The sequence below is a fragment of the Notothenia rossii genome (genome assembly GCF_949606895.1).
Source record: "Notothenia rossii genome assembly, chromosome: 11".
NCBI lineage: Eukaryota > Metazoa > Chordata > Actinopteri > Perciformes > Nototheniidae > Notothenia > Notothenia rossii.
In genome coordinates this window covers 41,167,328-41,187,670 of record NC_136910.1, presented here as the reverse complement: position 1 = coordinate 41,187,670, position 20,343 = coordinate 41,167,328, and the positions used below count along the sequence as shown (strand labels likewise).

At 39.8% G+C, this 20,343-nt stretch overlaps 2 protein-coding genes across 3 annotated transcripts; both read right to left on the bottom strand.

Annotated features, from left to right (window-relative positions):
- klhl8 (kelch-like family member 8) lies at window positions 1-10,883 on the bottom strand. 2 transcript variants are annotated; one of them, XM_079657468.1, is made up of 12 exons: window positions 10,805-10,883; window positions 7,911-8,130; window positions 7,626-7,687; window positions 7,138-7,303; window positions 6,677-6,997; window positions 5,276-5,462; window positions 4,819-4,962; window positions 4,201-4,312; window positions 3,435-3,603; window positions 2,814-2,973; window positions 2,088-2,289; window positions 1-1,762 (listed from the first exon to the last, which is right to left on the bottom strand). In XM_079657468.1, exons 2-12 carry the CDS (start codon window positions 8,106-8,108, stop codon window positions 1,639-1,641), a joined length of 1,845 nt encoding a protein of 614 aa, XP_079513594.1. In that variant the 5' UTR covers window positions 8,109-8,130; window positions 10,805-10,883; the 3' UTR covers window positions 1-1,638. The 2 variants fall into 2 exon arrangements, with proteins under 2 accessions (XP_079513594.1, XP_079513593.1); XM_079657467.1 differs by having other exon boundaries at window positions 10,487-10,872.
- Window positions 10,884-11,860: 977 nt separating this feature from the next.
- On the bottom strand, window positions 11,861-19,881 carry sdad1 (SDA1 domain containing 1). Its single transcript, XM_079656954.1, has 22 exons — window positions 19,647-19,881; window positions 19,439-19,543; window positions 18,788-18,886; window positions 18,573-18,683; window positions 18,280-18,351; window positions 18,082-18,182; window positions 17,938-17,995; window positions 17,779-17,853; window positions 17,564-17,665; window positions 17,409-17,478; window positions 17,198-17,301; window positions 16,881-16,938; window positions 16,503-16,561; window positions 16,340-16,416; window positions 16,106-16,203; window positions 15,919-15,995; window positions 13,372-13,501; window positions 13,189-13,280; window positions 12,911-13,101; window positions 12,708-12,792; window positions 12,131-12,292; window positions 11,861-12,032 (listed from the first exon to the last, which is right to left on the bottom strand). Exons 1-22 carry the CDS (start codon window positions 19,734-19,736, stop codon window positions 11,988-11,990), a joined length of 2,061 nt encoding a protein of 686 aa, XP_079513080.1. The 5' UTR covers window positions 19,737-19,881; the 3' UTR covers window positions 11,861-11,987.
- Between the last annotated feature and the right edge of the window lie 462 nt (window positions 19,882-20,343).

Here is a 20,343-nt window from a genome sequence, read left to right as displayed (position 1 = left end):
TAATCTTTACACATAACTTTATTTTCCCAATGTACCAATACCATGTAAATAAAAAGAACAATATGGAAGCAGTGAAGAAGAGGAGGAACAACACAAAGTACAGTAAAGTTTACAAAAAAACTTACAAAAGGAGTTTCTGGCTCATTTCGTAACAAAGTTCTCATCAAGTTTCTGTTTTAAGTTTGGTGTAAAAAACGATATACCATGTTTATAATATGCATCAAAATGATTACCGGCAGGACACAAACTGTGCAATAACAGCTGTTTCTAGTCAAATTGTATATAGCACTTCTGTAAAAACCATCAAACTATTCTGAAAAAACCCAGAAAGGATGAATTGTTCCATAGATAGAATAGAAATCGAGTGTTAAATAAACATCTTCAAACTTATAACATGAATAACGTGACATTTTCCATCCAGGACAGAATATACTCAGACTTCACATCTATTCTAGGAAAATAGTGCACAGCAATGGATTAGATAAGAGTGTAGTAAAGGATAATACCAAAGATACACCTATTTTTATTATTATACAAAATGTCCATATATTAAAATATAGCGCAACCGCCTGCAAACCTCAGCTGCCTCTCTCTCACATCTGAAAGCACTCTGATTAGGATTTCTGACAGTCCAGCTATCGTCAAACACAAACCTTCTCTCTGTACAATAATGTAAAACTGGAAAAGAAGTGTAGAGGCGCACCGTATTGCTCTGATCAGTCCCCGACTCTCAGCCAGTCACACCTCCTCCGCTCTGAGGGAGAGGTTAAGGAGTTCCACTCAGGGCTCAGCAGGCATTCAACCAGGTTTGCATCGACAGCGTCCTGGAACGCACGTTTTTGTGCTTGGCGTTTGCAGCGGTGAACTCCTCGGACCCGGCGCCTCACACACCTGATTGTCCCGGTCAGTGATTGCTCAAACACATGAACAGGCAGCTACATCTGCTGCAATGTGGTCCAGCTGGCTGCTGCCGGTAGATTCATTCTGCACCTTTAGACAGTCTTACTGATTAGCATAAGATCTCAGGAATCTTGGAAATGTTATCCACATCTTATCATCATATTTCAGAATGGTGCACACGTTGCACTGCGAAAGTGAATCCAGTTTGAAGATTTTTCTTTTGTTAAAATCACTTATCTGCCACATATCTGTGAATAATAAAAACAAACTGCAATCTAGAAGAAGGAATGCGTCCATACTGGCTTATATACAGTCCACATTCACAACGTGCAGTTAAACCAAATCCCCCAAAACATAACCTTTCATTCTGGAGATGATAGCATTAAATACTAAATAGTTTCACTTACTATGTTCCCTTAAAAAACGATGTCAAAGGCAGTCAAACAAATACAATACAGTACAAAATACCACATCACTGATTGCAAATAACACCAGCAGGAGTCAAGAAAACCCCTCAGATTTGTCAGATGTGCACTTCAAGTCAGTCCCTAACATTCCTCCATCACTGTGTGCAAACTGAACGTCTTCCCAAAACATTTTGAGGCTGGCGTTCAGGGACAGTGACGCAGTGATGTCACTCCGTCACTGTGGGTGTGCTTTGTGTTGTGTGCTTGTGCGGTGGTGGTCAGATCTGAAGGAGGCCTGGCAGTCAGTCACCTGGTGGTCAGTGGGGGGGGGTCACATGCAGTTGGCCACGTTGCTGGAGCCCTGGCCGACGTCTCTGATCTGACTGACGTGAGACGAGCAGACCGCCACCCCCGCCCCGGCCCGGCAGTGAGACACGGAGCCCACCAGCTCCCACCTGGACAGAAACAGAGCCACAGTAATCAGAAGACATGCCGACGGTCCTGACATTAAAGAGGTGTTCTTTGTTTGTATTTTCAGTTGATTGTTTGGAAATGAGCATTGCAAAGCCATAAGTTACATTTGAATTGTCGTTGTTTGTGTTTTCTTTTCATGCACTGGTCTCCCTCAGCTCTTGTATTATCTAGGTTATTATGCAGGGTGATGCTAACCTTGGCTGACGGGGCACCTACAGTTTATTCTGATTGGTTATTGGAGATGATTGATAACACCAAATCGATATATTATCTTCTATAATTAAAGAAATAGCATCTCCTCCTCACCTGTTCATTCGAGGCTCAAAGGCCTCCACCGTGTTCAGGTAGATGTTCCCGTTATGCCCCCCGACTGCGAACACTCTTCCCATCACAGTGGCGACCCCGACGCCCCCCCGCGGGGTGGTCAGCTCGGACACGTACTCCCAGCGGTGCATTCGTGGGTCAAAGCGCTCGACAGAACTCAGCGGTGAATTGTCATCGAAACCACCTTCAGGAAATACGAGGAAGACAATTATTAAAAATCCCCAAAATGTTGTGAAAAAGCTCAAATGTATGGTTTTAAAAAATAACATGGTGGCAAACAAAACGTTTGGGTGTAACAACGATGATGTTGTTGTTTATAGTGCAGGCACAGGATAAGATGGTTTCAGCTACTGTCCAGGCACAATGCCTCAACAGATGTTTTAATGGACCTTGAATAACTCTTCAAACTCCAGTGGTACAATAAAAATCAAATCCTCACACTCTGTTAATGAGTCTCCAGCTGGCTTTACAAAACATGAACTTTTGCCTTCCTGGTTCACGCATTTGTGTATATAATTGTAGGGTGTGTATCTAGGAGGCATGTGACTTTGGTTTATAGAAAAACAGTGACTCCAGTCACAGCAGGTCAAGCAGATGTAGACAGAATACATCTGGAACTACAACGTGTGGTAACAACAATATCTGGCTAGTGATCAGTTCTGCTTTTGTTACGGCCATTTAGAGTTCATCTTTATTTATTCTTCTCACCCACTACGTAGAGGCAGCCGTTCAGCTTGCTGACTCCGTTTCCCGCCCGGCGTTGGCCCATCTCGCTGACCTCGGTCCACTTGTTGAGGTGGGGGTTGAACCGCTCCACGCTGGACAGTGATGCCACGCCATCGTTGCCTCCCACTGCGTACATAAAACTCTGGCACAAGATGGAAATATGAGTGTTAGTACAGACATTACAACTTTTTACTTTTCAAGGACGGTCAAGCCGAGGGTCAGTGTGCACGATAAGCTGCGCACGTATAAACACACGTATGTGTTCTCTGACAGACAACACTGAGGGTACGGAATCTCACAATGAACGTTTCTAATCACGTGACACATGGCAGGGTATTCTGCCTCAGTCACTTCACAGTGAATATAAGCCGTAGTAATGAAAACGCCTCTTTACTTTGTAAAGGTCCAAGAGTGAGTGCTTGTAAAGTGCTACTTAATGAACAAAACTTTGGTCAACATAAGATACAGTTATGAGGTTCACTTATTCTTTTGGTCACAACTCACTCACTTTAAGCACCTTTTGCAAACCCTCTATAAAGCAGTAAAGTCCAGAGGAGAGATGATATATCTTTCGCAGCTGATGGCCCTTCTTTGCGGTCTTACCCCCAACGCCACGGATCCCACTCCTCCTCTGGGCGTGTTCATCGGAGCCACAGCGCTCCAGCAGTCGCCCTCGATGTCGTAACGCTCCACATCGTTGAAGCAGGAGTTGTCGTCCAGACCTCCGATAGCGTAGATAGGACCACCGAGAGCTGCCAGGGCTATACCCCTCCTGAGAAACACACCTGACCTTGCTCAAAGCTGTATTTCTGCTTTTACCCAAATACTCTTAGTACACTAAATGCATACTGTGCATAGCAGTTGGAAAAAGGAACATTTTCAGAGTCAACAGGATGAGAGAAAATAGGATTTAGAGATCGAGGGTTTTGAAGAGGTCAAGCTGTGAGTGTAAAGAAAAGTACACATTCCAGGCTTTATGTATTTAAATATATTACATATTTTCAATGACTTTGTCCAATGAAGTGGATTTGGCCACCCATATTATCCTACTCATTTGGTCAGTCAAATAGTGTCATTTTTAAGGCGGAGAATTGCAACAATATAGAGATGATTATCTTCTTTAGACACTTTTCATACCGCAAAATAAAGCACATCAAAGTGGAGATTTTAAAAGATTCTCTTCTTAATATCACTGCTACTAAGTACCAGAACATTCATTTGTATATACAAAGGTTTTGTTTTTCTTAACCAAACTGCAGCCCAAAATGGCGTTTTAGACGCATCCTCTCTGGAGAGTTTCTTTTGGATTCAGAATGTAAATGGAAGAAGGAATGGTCAGAAAGGACCGCACATTGTAGCGTCTGCGTACCTCTTGGTGTTCATGGAGGCTTTCATCATCCACTTGTTGGTGAGGGGGTCAAACATCTCCATGTTGCCCAAGTGTTCGGTACCATCATGGCCCCCGACAGCATACACCTTGCCTAAAGAAACAGACAGTAAAAAAGAAGGAAGTTAAGTCTAAATGATCATGTGACCTGACCATGGATTCTGACTGTATTCACTTTAAGTGTGTTTTCCAGATTCCCCATCAACCTTTTTCTTTGCAAATTAGAGCTAGCATTTATAGATGATATTCTTAAAACCTTAAATGTCAGGGTAAAGCAGTAGACAAAGTATAAAACACACACTCAATTGCCAGTTTATGTAAATAATAAAGACACGTTTGAATAATGCAACATAGCACCACAAGCTGCTTCCTCCAAAATGATCATGAGGTTGAATCAATAACTCTCCACAACAGATTCAACAAAACGGATATCTTAACCTTTACTAAGGTGGAATGGAATGAAAGACTGTTGTATTAGACGGCATTAGTTTCAGATAGGTGTCCCGATGAACTGGCAGGGATAATGTTGTAATGTTGCTCTGTGCTCTTTCTAAACCCAGCTGCTCCTTCTTTTACTTTCTGATATGTCACCCCTCTTACCTCCTACAGATATGACACCCACGTGACGCCGTCTGCTGTTCATTTCAGGACCAAAGAACCAGCTGTTTTTGGTGATGGAGTAACACTCGATGCTGCGAAATGGGTCACCAGAACCCCCCCGGCCCCCCACACAGAACAAAACCCCTGAGGAGAAAAAGGGAAATAACAGAATGTTGATAAAGGGAAAGCACACACATCCTACTTAATGCCCAAAGAACCTCAGAATAAACACTTTTTTAAAGACAAAATTATGAAAAAACAGAAATGATATACGTTTTTGGAATTGTGCTTTTGTTATGAAAACAAGACTAAGCGTGTAACAACACAAACGCACAGACAGGCATTTGGTTTTATGAATATGTTTTTTCAAAGATGATAAGAAAAAGAGCTGATTGTTGCTAGAAAAGCCATAACATCAGTTGATCAAAGCCAAACACCAGCATCATATAAGCATCACCTGCAGTGTGTTTCCGGGGAATGGTACGGACTGTATACTCAAAGTCCAGCACCACCTTGTTGCTAAGGTGCAGGTGGTAGTTCCTGGCTTCGTCCATTAGGTCGCGACAGCTCAGGTTCCCTTTAATCATCTCGTCCTTAGACACTGAGCCCGTCAGGAACTCTACAGGGAGCAGGGGGAGACGCACCTGCAGGAGAGAGAGACCACCCACATGTTATTGTGGGTGTAAAAGTGATTGAATAAAGCTTAAAGAACACATATGTAACATGCATTCTACAGAGTTATGTCACTAAACAACTAGATAACCAGTAAACTAGGCCACAAAGTCAATGAGAGCACACACTTTCAAACACATCACTTTGGATTTAAGAAATATACAGCATTGATTTACTTAAAGGTCTCCTATTATACAATTTGAAGGCATATATTATAGGTCTCAGATATATAAAAAACATGTCTATGTAGTGTTTTGCTCAAAATACCAAACAGGTCACCCATTCTAGCCATGCCTCATAACCCTCTATTTCAGCCCTGTTAGAGAACGGCTGATTCCGGAAAAAAGTACAGGTTAGCTCTGAGTGTCAGCGATGCTTGCTAATGTAAACATAGACCAAATTACTTTCAAAACGTTATGCATTGTTTCTGATAGCGACGTTTCTGATAGGCAGGGTTCATACACTTTTTCACCAATGATTTTCAATGACTTCTCCAAGACCTTTACCTAATTTTTCATGACCAAAGAAATAACTTTTTCTCAGCGGTACCACTGAAAATGGTTTATTTTAACATGGAACAGGAAAATAAGGTCTGCATATGAAACATGTTGTGCCTATCTAAAACAAATCAAATAGTAGGCTTACTAGCTTCTACACTAAAGCAAATAAAATCTCTCACCAGCAAAATACCTCGTCAGTTAAATGCCATTTCATTACTATACAATACAGTATGTATTATCATTATAGTATTACTATTTTGGCGATTAGATCTAATATAAATTATATTTGATGCAACTTTAGTTATATTTCCATGACTTTTCCAAAACCTTGGGAAAAATATTGTTTTCCATAACTTTTCCAGGGCCTGGAATTAGCCTTTTAGATTTCCAGGTTTTTAATGACCGTAAGAACCCTGGATTGGGCTGTTGGTGTAAAGCCAGCCCACATTTCCGATATTACATCATATCGGCAGCAAATCTGGATCAGCTCCGTTGTAGCCCCGTTTTAAGAGATGTGGGTACGGAGGGAAAGAGAGAGGGTTTTATTTTCTGACACTTTGTGAGTCTACTGACACACCGGGAATTTGTGAATAAAAGACATCGAAAAGTGCATTTTGCAAGATAGAAGACCTTTAAACTAAGCTAAACCCCAGCCTTTGATGACTTTAAGTGTTGCGCTCTCTGACCTGAGACATGATCTGTTCCAGCCAGTCCTCGTGGTGCTGCGGGTTAGCCTTCAACCATTTCACGGCTGCGTTGTACACCTGTGTTTCTGAATGAATATTGAGTTCGCCGGAGGACAACAAGGTGCGCAAGTGCTTGGGAGACACGCAGGTGAAGTCCTCGCACTCCGTCACCTCAGTGAAGTGTTCGCAGGCGTAGCGGTCGGCCATGTCCATCAGGTCCACGCGATTGTGGCTCTCAGCGAAGGTACGTACCGCCAGGCAGTTTGTGGGGTGAAAGTGGGCCTTCATGTACTCACAGCAGGCTCTCGCCACCAATTCCACCTGAGATAAAGCAAATAAACGGAAATAGGATTAACAGATTATGTATTACCTGAAAGCAACAATTCAGAGACCCTTAATTCATGCAAAATAAGGAGGACAAAGTGCATGAAAGCTTGGTGTTGTTGATTGTTTGTGTTTACCTGAAGGATGCAGGCAGCATACAGCAGAGGTTGAACATTGTCCACAGTTAATGTGAGCTTTGAGGAGTAAGCGAAATGCACCAGGTCCTGGATGGCGTCACCATCAAAGTCCTTGATCTCTATGAGGTTCTGCTTAGCCTCGGACATCTCTGACAGGAACATGGCCCTGAGGGAAGAAATGACCACAACGTTTCAAATATTTTTGAATTCAGCTAAAGAAGTTCTTATATTTAGAACACTGTTATCATCTCCATCCACACAAAAGAACAACAAAACCACGTTCATGTGTTTTCACAGATATAATAAAAGACACAGGATCCAAGGACCTGTGGGAACCCAAATGTCAACATACCAGAACGAACACAGTAATTTGATCTAAGCCTCTTTATATAAATGTTACATGAAATCAATTTTAAGATTAAATATCCATTACCAAGGTAAACAAATATATATATATTCAAAAAATAGAACATAAAGATGTCCCATACCTGAAGTAAGGGATCACACAAGCCAGCACTAGCTTGTGGCATGGTATCAGCCTACTGCCAACCTACAAAGAGACACAAAACACGTTTAAAAAAACAGGGGGAAAAATACAGAATATTGTGGTTTTGGCAGCGAATAAGGGATTGAAGAAGATAATAATAAACATGAATTTCTGATTAATTATTCAATACAACTTTTTTTAACCGCAAACTTTAACATGGCAATACTGAAAAACTTGTAAGACAAACAAATCTCCCACTTTACTTGAGTCAGATTGAGTGACCTACCTTCAGCGTGACGTCACAGAGCTCTCCTACTTCATAGAAATGTCTGAGGGAGTTATGGAAATCTTTCCAGGCCTCATGAGCCTCGAAGATAAACGACCCATCCGGCTCACAGTCTGCTTTCGGTGCCTTGATCGCAGGACGCTTCTCTTTGGGCTTCACCTGCTTGATATGGTCTGGCACCACATCCCCTGGTGCCATAGCTGGCTACAGGTAACAACACCTATAGGGTAGAGAGGATTACATTATTAATGAAAAATCTACTGTGATATTCAATTGTTTCTTCTTTATTTTTTCAGAGAAAATTCTCTGATTCCAGAACGTCATCTTCAGTTTCTTTCGTAAAAACTTGAACAATAACTTGAATATTGATTTTTGAAACCAAATACCCAATTGATAGGCTGTGAAGGAAATGATAAACATTAGATCATCGGCCCGTTCTCAGCTAAAGGCAGGCCAAATGTTCACTGCCATTGACTGCATGATGTAAGAATACCTTGCAATATGAAATAGAAACCACAACTCGTGCAAATAACCTTCTGCAGATTTCCATGGAGGAAACAAAAGCGGAATCGGTGGCAGGGGACACTGCCAGCCAGCTGAGCAAGTTTGGTCAGTATTCCTCTCCCTTTCAGTGTCACTTCCCCTTCAACTCATTCCTTCAACAGAGGCAATACATAAAACATGCAGATTCCTCTAAGCTTACATGGCAGATCATGCAGAGAACAACTGTGCAATCGAACTCATAACAATTCCTACCTATTGATGAAGCTGATGAAAAATCTCCACAGCTGATATTTTCACAGAGAAACTGAAGCAGACAGCCAGAGGCCAGAGCTCCACCCACATCTTTCAGATGATGCCGTCTCTCTCTTAAGCTATGTCTCTGACACTGAATAGACAGTGTATCGCCCCCTCATCACTAGTCCTCTCAGCTATAAGAGCAGAAACATCAAGTCACATCATATGCACTAGTGATCAAAGGCTCTCTATCTCCACTTCTGATAGGCTTCATCTATGCAACCACACGTAGGGACTTTGTAATATTCCCTTAACTCAATGACAGATTCAGGACTTTCATATCCTTAAGATGATAACATTGTCAAGTTGTATTATTTATGAGGAGTGAGATATTCAATAATTTAAAAAGGACTCTGCTGAGTACAAACTGAAAAACAAACGTGGCGACAGCAACCTATTTTTAAATGCGTACATATTATTTCAATGCATCTGCATACAAAAGGGACTCCATTAAGCAACCAAAATAACCCATTAGATATAAATGTGTAGAAAACCTCTCTATGCACTCATGACACCAAGAGCACACCGCAACTACACTTAATGCTGTGCTTCTATAGTTTGCCCTCTGATCACAGTATTATTATTATGACAGTAAATACACAATTATTTGAGCTTTCATCTGAATTAAAGTTTGTTGTAATATCTCAAGATAATGAGGCAGATTGCAAAAAGGAATGATAATTGTCAAGCAGACTTATTGAAACGCAGAAGGCAGGACATATATTGTACATCTACAGTATGTATTTCTTCCGATTACACATCACACATGCACGTTTTACTATTTTATCTATACCTAAGAAGTAGATCGTTTTTGCCATCCAAACATGGTGCAACGTTAATCCCATATATCCAACTAATTATGGAAGTGTGGAGCAGAGTACTTCAATCTTGTACTTCAGTAAAAGTAAAACTACCAGAGGGTAAGAATACTCTGTCACAAGTTAAAATCCTGCAAATAAAATGTTACTCTTGTAAAAGTACAAAAGTATCAGCATCAAAATTAACTTGAAGTACCAAACGTAAAAGTACTCATTATGCTGATTGGCCCATACCAGAATAGTATACTACATGTTTTGATTATTATTATTATTATTATTATTGATGCATTGGAGTTTTATTAAAGCTGGTAAAGGTGCAGCTAGTTTTAATGACTGTATACTACAGGGTAGCTTGTGAATGTTACTCCAGGTGTAAACAAAGTCGTGTTGAATATATTTCACATCATTAAACAAATTCTGCAAAGTAACTAAAGGTTATGGCGTAAAACACACAATTTATCTGTGAATTATGGGGGATAGAAGTACAACGTATCAACACATGACATTGGAATACAAGAGAGTACAGAACAGTACTTCAGTAAATCTACTTAGTTACTTTACACCACTGCTGTGCAGGACACTTTTTCTAGCACATGCCCGAATGTATGTCACAAAGATGGTGTCAAACTACTCCTGGACACTATAATAAAGAGAATATTTAAAGCAAGCAAACATTTAGGATAAAACACCACGTATAACGTTACTGAAAAAAAACGCACGCCTAGCCAGTTCAATGTAAACTATCACGAGCAGCATCTTGAGTCAGAATCATGTTTGACCTGTACACACTTCTCGGATGTGATACCAAAGCATGCTCATATTGATCGCAGTCATGTTAACACATAACTATTGGTAAAACAATTGACAAAACCTGGATTCAAAATCTAAAACACAGTTATTAGTTTGTTTGACCAGCTCAGGTTATAAGGGGCATGTTAGTTAATGTTGCCGCATACGTACCGTGATAACATCCTATAGTCAAAGTTGGACCACATGGAAGTGTGTCTCTCTCTGAAACCAGGAAAAATAGCTACCCGACTCTAATAAGTGCGATAAAGCTATCTAGACTATCAATTACGGTATTATCGTTAACGGTTGGCTTGTTTGCTAACGGCAACTAGCAAACAGTTAGCTTCCGCGTATAGCTAATGTTAGCATGCAGGGAGCGGAAGGGATTACGCCGTGAGTTTAGCGATAATATTAAATTTAGAATGCCACAAATGACTATAAGACATTGGACAATGGTTGAGCTATTTCAAAAATATTTAATTTAGATACCTCATGTCGCAGCAAGAATTAAGACGCCGGCTTCATTGAGCGGAATGTTTTTTATTTTTGGCACGTTTGTTGTGATTCCAGGTGCTTCATGGGAATTGTAGTTTTAAGTATTAAACGCCAGCTGAAGGAACGTAATGAAACTGAAACCCTGCCAAATGCTTTTTCCGCGAAAAAAAGGATGGTTCTGCAAAGTGACTTCTTCATTATGATTCTCAATATTGTATTGCATTGCACTAAAGGGCTTCAATACACAATGCTGGTTGAAAGCAACCAGATTTAAGTAAATGTATTTTTGTTTCTCAATCTTAAACATGTGATACCTTAAAATATCAAATTGTTTCACATTTTTAAAATAATTACAGAGGTCCGGCAATAATGCGTACAAGGGTCTAGCTAAACTGCTAAAGTTTCTTCACTTTCCCAATCTAATTCAAGAATAAATGTTCATCATACAACTTGTCTAACACCTCTAAAAGTATTCATATTAAGGCTGATTTTAGACTATTGCTTCATATTTAGGCTCAACTTCAGATAACTTGCTTTAAAACATCCCCGCAAATAGTGTGCAGTTAAACCTGAAATAAACACATAGTGGTATGGCAAAGAGATTATCTGCCTTCTGCCTCACTGCACACAGGTTTAAGTTAATAAGGCACTAAAATACAGAATAATGTGCAAAGTAAGGAAATGTTAGAATGTAATGAGTCTGACAATTGTTATATAACTATATTGCCAAATTAAATCTTTGCTAAAATTATACATTAACACCATCTCATCATGATTTGAGTTCCATTTACTGTATATCAGTGCAGTGTCTGCATATTTCAGATTTTAACACCAAACATATTTTTCATAAAAATTATTCCCCAGGCATTTTGATCCATATAAGAGTTTGATCTCTGTTATAGTGATTCATTTAATGAGTTTGCACTGTACGGTAAATTACTGGAATTCCAGTAAGTCGAACTGTGACTAATGAGAGGCTTTTGATCAAGGAGGGAGAAAAGGCTTTAACAAACAGAACACAAAATAATGAGACTTATATAGAAACCTTAACACAATAATGACCAAATATTGTTTATTTCAGAATATTGTAAATGGATACAGGTTATATGCTGAAAATAATACATTGCTAAACTGACCATGTTTGACAGACGAGGCAAATTCATCATAACATGTCCTTCTAGTGCAACTTCTTCTTTTTTAGGAGTGAATCCCGTAGAGCAATCTGAAAAATAAAAAATATTTAAATTACAACTTTATATTCAATAAAATCAATTAATCTGCAGTGAGATACAGTATCTGTTTCTGACAGGTGTGACTGACCTGTTTGTCTCTGAAGGAGCGTTTGCCTTTAGTTCTGACGCTGTCGCTGTGTCTCATCATCATGAAGTTCTTAGTCTTCCTCTTCTCCTTGTTGCTGGTGCTGGCGAAAGGGTTGAGCTTCTGGTGCTTCTTATGAAAGTCCTTCCGTTCTGACCTTCCCGCCTAAAATCAAACGCACCATTAGAACGGAAATGGTTAGTTGATCAATTAATTGTTTGATCAACAGAAAATGTATCAAAAAACAGTTTTAATAATGAAAAATGCTAAGAAATGTACCGGTCCCAACTCTTATTTTGTTAATATTTAGTGTTTTCTAGTTGTACAATGATAGTAAAACATATATTTTTCCTGTCATTTTATAGACCAAATGATTAGTTAAGACAATAATCAGTAGGAATATTATATGTAATGGAAATAATTATAAGATGCAGCCACGTATCATTGCTTACCCTCACATTATACCAACTGCTTGTTAATGACATTTCAGAATCAAAGGTGTTTCATTCAGCAGGTTAGGAAACAATGATTTCACATCAGATATACTTTAAATCCCTCTACAGTTAGTATAAAGGTTTACCTTTGCTGTTGCCAGGCGAGTGTCCTTGTCGTCTTTTGGTTTCTTATGCAGTTTCTCAATATGCCTCAAGGTTAGCACCTCTCCTCTGAAAGAATGGGCAAAAAACAACAAAATAGTCTCTTTATCTTGCCAAAAACTATTGTGAATACAATTTCATATGTGTAAATATAGCTTTAAGCTTTTTGTACAAACAGCTTTCCAACCTGTTGTCCTCCTCTTCGTCGAGGTCCACATTTGTTCTCTTCTGGCCCTTTCCTGGCGCGTTGTCGATCTCCTTGGCCAGCTGGACGAGTCGGATCTTCTTGAAGTCTTCCTGAGTGAGGAGCCGGCTGCCGCTGACCGCCGCCGCTTTGACCTTTCTTTCCTCAACTGGCATATTCTGAAGAATCTCCGCCTGACAGAAACACACAAAACTCATATTGTAACACAAATACCATACACAACTAACATCAGTTAATAATCGGTAACGTTTTATTCTTACCACTTCTGCTGTGTCTTCATCACCCGAGTGGTGAACGTCCACCCACTCCCCATCGTCATCACCATCACTGATACTGGCGCTCTCCCAGCCATCTGTTGGACAATATGGAAAATAGGCACATTAGCCTTACATTGATCATCTTCCAACACACATACACAGAGCAGCAAGACCATAGCTGCTCACCTTGTTCTTTCTCTCCATCTTTTTCAATCTCCTCCACCTCCAGGACTTCAGCTCCAGGGATATAATCTTTAGCCTCGAGCTCTCCGTAGTTTTTGATCTTGGCCTCTGCTGACGCCTCTGTGGGTCTCCCCTGGAAAAAACAAGCGGTAGAGTTTACAATTATTTACTATTTAAAAAGACACAGTGATGAAGTGGTCTGTCAGTCTTGCAATAGGAACAACAAGGGTCAGAGCAGACCTCGGCCAAATGCCCTTTCTTGCAACATTAACAAAAGTGGAAAATTATCTGCTTTGTGATTCGGTTTTGCTTTATACATCTAATTTGCTCTTCCTTGGACCATAATACACTAAAACCAAGTTTCATGAATATTGCTCTTGTAGTTTCTCCGTAATCCTAACGAAAATCTATATAATAATAGTAATAATAATCTGAATTTAAGGTAACCCTAACCCTACAAATATTATTGCCACAAAAATATAAAAGAAAGGTGGCACAACACACTGGGAATGTCATCTCCTATATATACAGTGGGGCAAAAAAGTATTTAGTCAGCCACCAATTGTGCAAGTTCTCCCACTTAAAAAGATGAGAGAGGCCTGTAATCGTCATCCTAGGTATACCTCAACTATGAGAGACGAAATGAGAAAAAAAAAAATCCAGAAAATGACTCTGATTTTTAAAGAATTTATTTTCAAATTATGGTGTAAAATAAATATTTGGTCACCTACAAACAAACAAGATTTCTGGCTCTCACAGACCTGTAACTTCTTCTTTAAGAGCCTCCTCTGTTCTCCCCTTGTTAACTGTATTAATGGCACCTGTTTGAACTCGTTATCAGTATAAAAGACACCTGTCCACAACCTCAAACAGTCACACTCCAAACTCCACTATGGCCAAGACCAAAGAGCTGTCAAAGGACACCAGAAACAAAATTGTAGACCTGCACCAGGCTGGGAAGACTGAATCTGCAATAGGTAAGCAGCTTGGTGTGAAGAAATCAACTGTGGGAGCAATTATTAGAAAATGGAAGACATACAAGACCACTGATAATCTCCCTTGATCTGGGGCTCCACTCAAGATCTCACCCCGTGGGGTCAAAATGATCACAAGAACCTAGTCAATGACCTGCAGAGAGCTGGGACCAAAGTAACAAAGGCTACCATCCGTAACACACTACGCCGCCAGGGATTCAAATCCTGCAGTGCCAGACGTGTCCCCCTGCTTAAGCCAGTACATGTCCAGGCCCGTCTGAAGTTTGCTAGAGAGCATTTAGATGATCCAGAAGAGGATTGGGAGAATGTCATATGGTCAGATGAAACCAAAATATAACTTTTTGGTAAAAACTCAACTACCGTAATTTTCGGACTATAAGCCGCACCTGAATATAAGCCGCAGCAGCGGCATACCACTCTCGGTTCCACTTTTACTTTTGCGCGCTACCTGTCTCACTCTTTTCCGACCTCCAGCTTTTCCTGCTGGAACCCGCCGCTTAAAGGTGGGGGTCCGCGGACCGGCCATAGAGCCCATAGAGTTAAAGTTGTTGGCCGTTAGCTGTAAAAATCCATAGATTAGCCGCACCGTTATATAAGCCGCAGCGTCGAAAAATAGGGAAAAAGGCGTGGTTTATAGTCCGAAAATTACGGTAGACGTGTTTGGAGGAGAAAGAATGCTGAGTTGCATCCAAAGAACACCATACCTACTGTTAAACATGGGGGTGGAAACATCATGCTTTTGGGCTGTTTTTCTGAAGGGGGACCAGGACGACTGATCCGTGTAAAGGAAAGAATGAATGGGGCCATGTATCGTGAGATTTTGAGTGACAACCTCCTTCCATCAGCAAGGGTATTGAAGATGAAACGTGGCTGGGTCTTTCAGCATGACAATGATCCCAAACACACCGCCCGGGCAACGAAGGAGTGGCTTCGTAAGAAGCATCTCAAGGTCCTGGAGTGGCCTAGCCAGTCTCCAGATCTTAACCCCATAGAAAATCTTTGGAGGGGGTTGAAAGTCTGTGTTGCCCAGCAACAGCCCCAAAACATCACTGCTCTAGAGGAGATCTGCATGGAGGAATGGGCCAAAATACCAGCAACAGTGTGTGAAAACCTTGTGAAGACTTACAGAAAACGTTTGACCTCTGTCATTGCCAACAAAGGGTATATAACAAAGTATTGAGATGAACTTTTGTTATTGACCAAAAACTTATTTTCCACCATAATTTGCAAATAAAGTCTTTAAAAATCAGACAATGTGATTTTCTGTATTTTTTTTTCTCATTTTGTCTCTCATAGTTGAGATATACCTAGGATGAAAGTTACAGGCCTCTCTCATCTTTTTAAGTGGGAGAACTTGCACAATTGGTGGCTGACTAAATACTTTTTTGCCCCACTGTATATGAATAAATACAAAAAATTCTAATGACAAGCAAACAAAGTCAACCGAGAACATAACTTCTGGCAAAGGTAACTATACTCTATTACTGAATGTGAAGTTATCATTCAGTTCTTTAAAAAGGAGTGTTGTTTGTTGTAAAGGTAACATCTTGCTCACCCTGTCTCTCTTGTGCAGCATGTGTGGATTGAGACTCCTGAACAGCTGGATCAGTCCCTTGGCAGACATCATCACATCTGAACGGAAATACAGACAAAACATGAGTGAACATGCACATATATTTACACCTCCTTCACTTGGTGCATTGGGATTCAAGTACACCTGTGTCAGAAAAACATTCACTCACTCTTGTCTTTGTGCATCTTGTACTGAACCAGGTCCTGCAGCAAGTCTTCATTGAGGGCCAGGGGACACCGGGCAGCCACTTCCCTGATGGCATTGATACTTGAAACAAAAAAAGAGTAACAATTGAATCCAAAACTGTAAAGTATTTCTTAGAAGTTGCAAAATGACTGCAGATATATTGCACATTTTTAACCCTGCATACATTAAATCAGAAGTGTCCAGGGCTTCTACCTACCCCACAGTCATGACCTCCCCGGAGTTTCTGTCTGTCACAAAATTGTTGGCGATGGTCATGATAACAGGTTCAATGACCTAAACAGGAAGGAATGTGTGAGAAGAGTTGTACTGGAATCATTCCGATAGCTGTGTGTGCTTTAACACGATAAATATACATGTACCTCTGGTGGGACGAGCTGATGTGAAGCCTGAGCTGCACACAGGAGGATCTTTGTCACCTCTTAAAAAAGAAAAAAAGGTTTCTTTACATTTCATCAACAGTAGGGGAAATAAATCAATACGGGATATATCCCAATATAACACACACACACTCTTTTAAATTATTAATATAACATTTACAGATTTAAAAGGTAGCAAATGTTTTTGCATTAATAATTTGTAAATAAAAAAAGTGAATAACTTGCAATACTCATAATATTGTTAAACTTCAATAATAAGGTGTTGTGATATACTATACCAAATCATGGGGTCTCTGGTGATTCCCACCTTTAATAAACAGATAAAAACCTTCTCATTAAGTTAACTGGGAGTTATTTTACCTCTCTGATGTGGCTGTAGAAACCTCTGGACAAAGGGATAGAAATTGAAGAGGAAGAGCTGGAAAACAACAAAACAAAATAGTATTATACTCACTATAAAATCTACTTCATACCGCATTTATATTCAATATAATGCAGCGTCAAAGGCATGATTCCCATGGCCCATTCAGAACTGTATAGAAGTCTGATCCTAATGTTGACAAATGTTGGCAGTGCCTATTAGGACTATTTCATATCTGGTGGAAATATAATAAGACCTGCACAAAAGGACAAATCCGCTATGAAAACCAGTTAGGGGGACAGATGAGATCACTCACCTCGTGGATTCCCACCAGTCTGGATATGAACTCCATCATCATCATCTTCACCTCAAAGCGCTCTTTAGAGTCTTCCAACTGCTTCAAGAGTTTCTCTGAGAAATCTAAATGAAAGAGATATTTGATTTGACAGTTCTGTAAATACTGGGGGAAATGACCCTACACATACATTTTGTTTGGCAGTGGGTGAGGAAAGGAGGAGTGAACCTACCTTGAGGATCGTGAATCAGGTGAATAGCAGAGAAGTTGAACACTTCTACCCTTTTCTTTTTCTTGTGTTTCTGCCAAAAGAGTTCAAAACAATCAACTCAATTGTAAAATATAACGATATAAGTCATGATATTGTAGTATTAACAAGAGTAGTACCTTGAGGACTTTCATTGCCTTGTCCATCTTCTTCTTGCTTTTGGTGGTTTTCTTGCCAGTGGCGTATCTCACTTTCAGATCTCGGACTGTTGGCCCCTCCGCCTGAAAGATAAACATTTAAATATCTTACATACGCATTAACATCACAGCCTTCTAGACTGAGAAAAGTATCCTTTCTCTAACTACTTTATGTATATGCATTTATTGGTACTTGCCTCTGATTCTGAATCGCTGTCATTTTTCTCATCTTCATCTTTGCCCAGGAAGAACTTCAGACCAGCAACAACAATCTAAACAGGAAGAGAGGTAAGTATGTACAGGACTGCAACTAATGTTATATTAAAAGCAATAGGTTGAAATGTGGGAAAACCTACCTTTGTAACCTTGGAGAAGCACGCGGTTACAATGACATTGACTGTTTTGGCATCGTTCCTGTGACCCAGACGAAAAGACAATTAGATTAAAGTGGAAAATAATAAGAATGACTTATGAAGTCTGGTGTAAAAAATCAAACCCACCATATGTTCCTTTTGTAAAGCTCCACCATTACATCTAAAGAGATCTTGGCTGCGAGGGGATTACTGTCTCTCAGCATGGTGTACATGAAGTTCTGTAAGGTCTGCAACACACAACACAATTTCTCCGACAATGAGCTCTGCTGTAGTGGAACAATAGAACCAACAGTCAAACTTGACACATGTTGTTTGTTTACTTACTGTGTTAACTTTGTTATTTTTGTGCTTCGCATTGATGTTTTTGATATCTGCCACAATGTGTAAGTACAGTGTCTGTGGAGAAAGGGAAGCAAATGTTTACTTCTTAAAAGGGGAAGAGTGAAACATTGAAAGAGCAACCCCTAAACATATCAATATGTAAACACACAACATCAGGAAAGCATTTGAAATGGTCTTTTGATTCTCCCCTTGACTTAACTACCACTCTTGTAAATTCATACAAAATATAACATCCACTCACTACATGCTTAGATTAATGTTCTGTGTGATCTCACCTTTCTGAGCAGTTTGTCGTGACATCGCAGCAGCTCAAAGAAGAGCTCCAGGAGGCCGCAGGGGTCGATCAGATCTTTATTCCTCAGAAGAATCAGCGACTTGCAGAATGTCTGATGAAGACAGGAAACAGACACAAACATTGAAATGCTAAGAGACACATACTTTTGATCACTATGATCAATTATTTAATATGGATAGTCAAAGGTTATCTCACCATTCTGAGGTCTGGCTGCAGGACTGTGTGGTGACTCATTAATAACTCACGCAGCTCTTGTGGAAAGGTTGACAGTTGCTGAAGGTAGCAGTGAGCAACCTGAATGACAAAAAACAGCTGTAACCTAGCACCACCAATATCAAAAATAAATATTAAGGAGCAGCGTTGCAAGAAGTACATTTACTCAAACTTGAGGTACGCTTTCTTAAGTATTTACATGATATACTTTACTGCATTACATCTCAGCAGCAAATGTTGTGCTTTTTACTCCACAGGATTACATCTATGGGTTTAGTTAACATTTTACATCATTTTTGTATGCATGTCAGTTTACATTTTTACATTTTCTTGTAATAATTTACATCTTATATGTTTGTTTGTATAGGTTTTTAATAATAAAAGTGTGGAGAGCTGAGCGTAAGAATGTCATTTTAAAGTGCAACTGCCTGTTTTACTGTACATATGACAATAACGTGAATCTTACAACAACAAAAAACACAAGTATATCCAAGTAAAGGATCTAAAATACTTCCTCAATTGCTGATCAGATATATACAGAGTCAATAAAGGTACAGACAAGAGTAAAGGAATACTTATACCGTTATAATGAACATTTGTATATCAATTTCCCACTAACTGACAGTACAGTACCTGGGCCAGAAACATGGAGAGATCCGCCAGCTCCTTGTTCGGCTTGTCAGGCTGCAGTCTGAAGATCTGCAAATTGGACTGGTAGTGTCGGTACTGCTGCTGAAACTGTGCAGAAACCACCATCGATTAATTTCCTCTAATATGTTTAGTCTCAGACTAACACAACAAGTCGACTAGCTAGTTAGCAAGCTCGGCTAACAACACTTACCTCCTCCACGTAAGACTGCGGATCTCTTTTAATAAGATTCTGCAGTTGTGGCAGATTGTTTGGCAGCTTGTTGCCTGTTCTCCCCGACATGGTTGCAGATCAATTCGCGTGTTTTTTAACAAGAAAAATATGAAAAACGGCAACTTTTACAAGGCAAGCGTGGCAGATGTGTAGGCTGCCATTTAACTTGCACTGGTACGTCCAAACGTCATTTCCGGTTCTAGGACAGTCACTTCCGCTTTGATCACAGGAGGAGTTTCCTTCTTTGCTGCCAGTTTTTCTAAAACTTCACACACCTTTTGTTTCAACTTGAATGTTTTAATGTTTCTTTTATTTCATATTTATATCTTTGTTTCTTTACCAAGCCGCTTTTTAATAGAAAACTATTATTCAATGGCTTCAATCATGTGAACTAATGAGTAAACACATTGCAGAAATATATTTATAAACTAGACAAGTAGCACTCAAATATTGGGCTCGATTTTTATTTTTTCTATTTCACATGTCTATATTTCAGAAAGTCTGACATTGTATTACTAAGTCTTTTTTTTCAATAGCTTTCGGCATTATGTGACCCGATAAGTTATAACTCCAAATCAATGCGGCATTGCATTGATATTTTTAAGGCAGGTATAAAATGGGAAGCCTACTTTTAAATGCATGAATGATTTTAAGTTTATGGAAAAATGATGCAAAT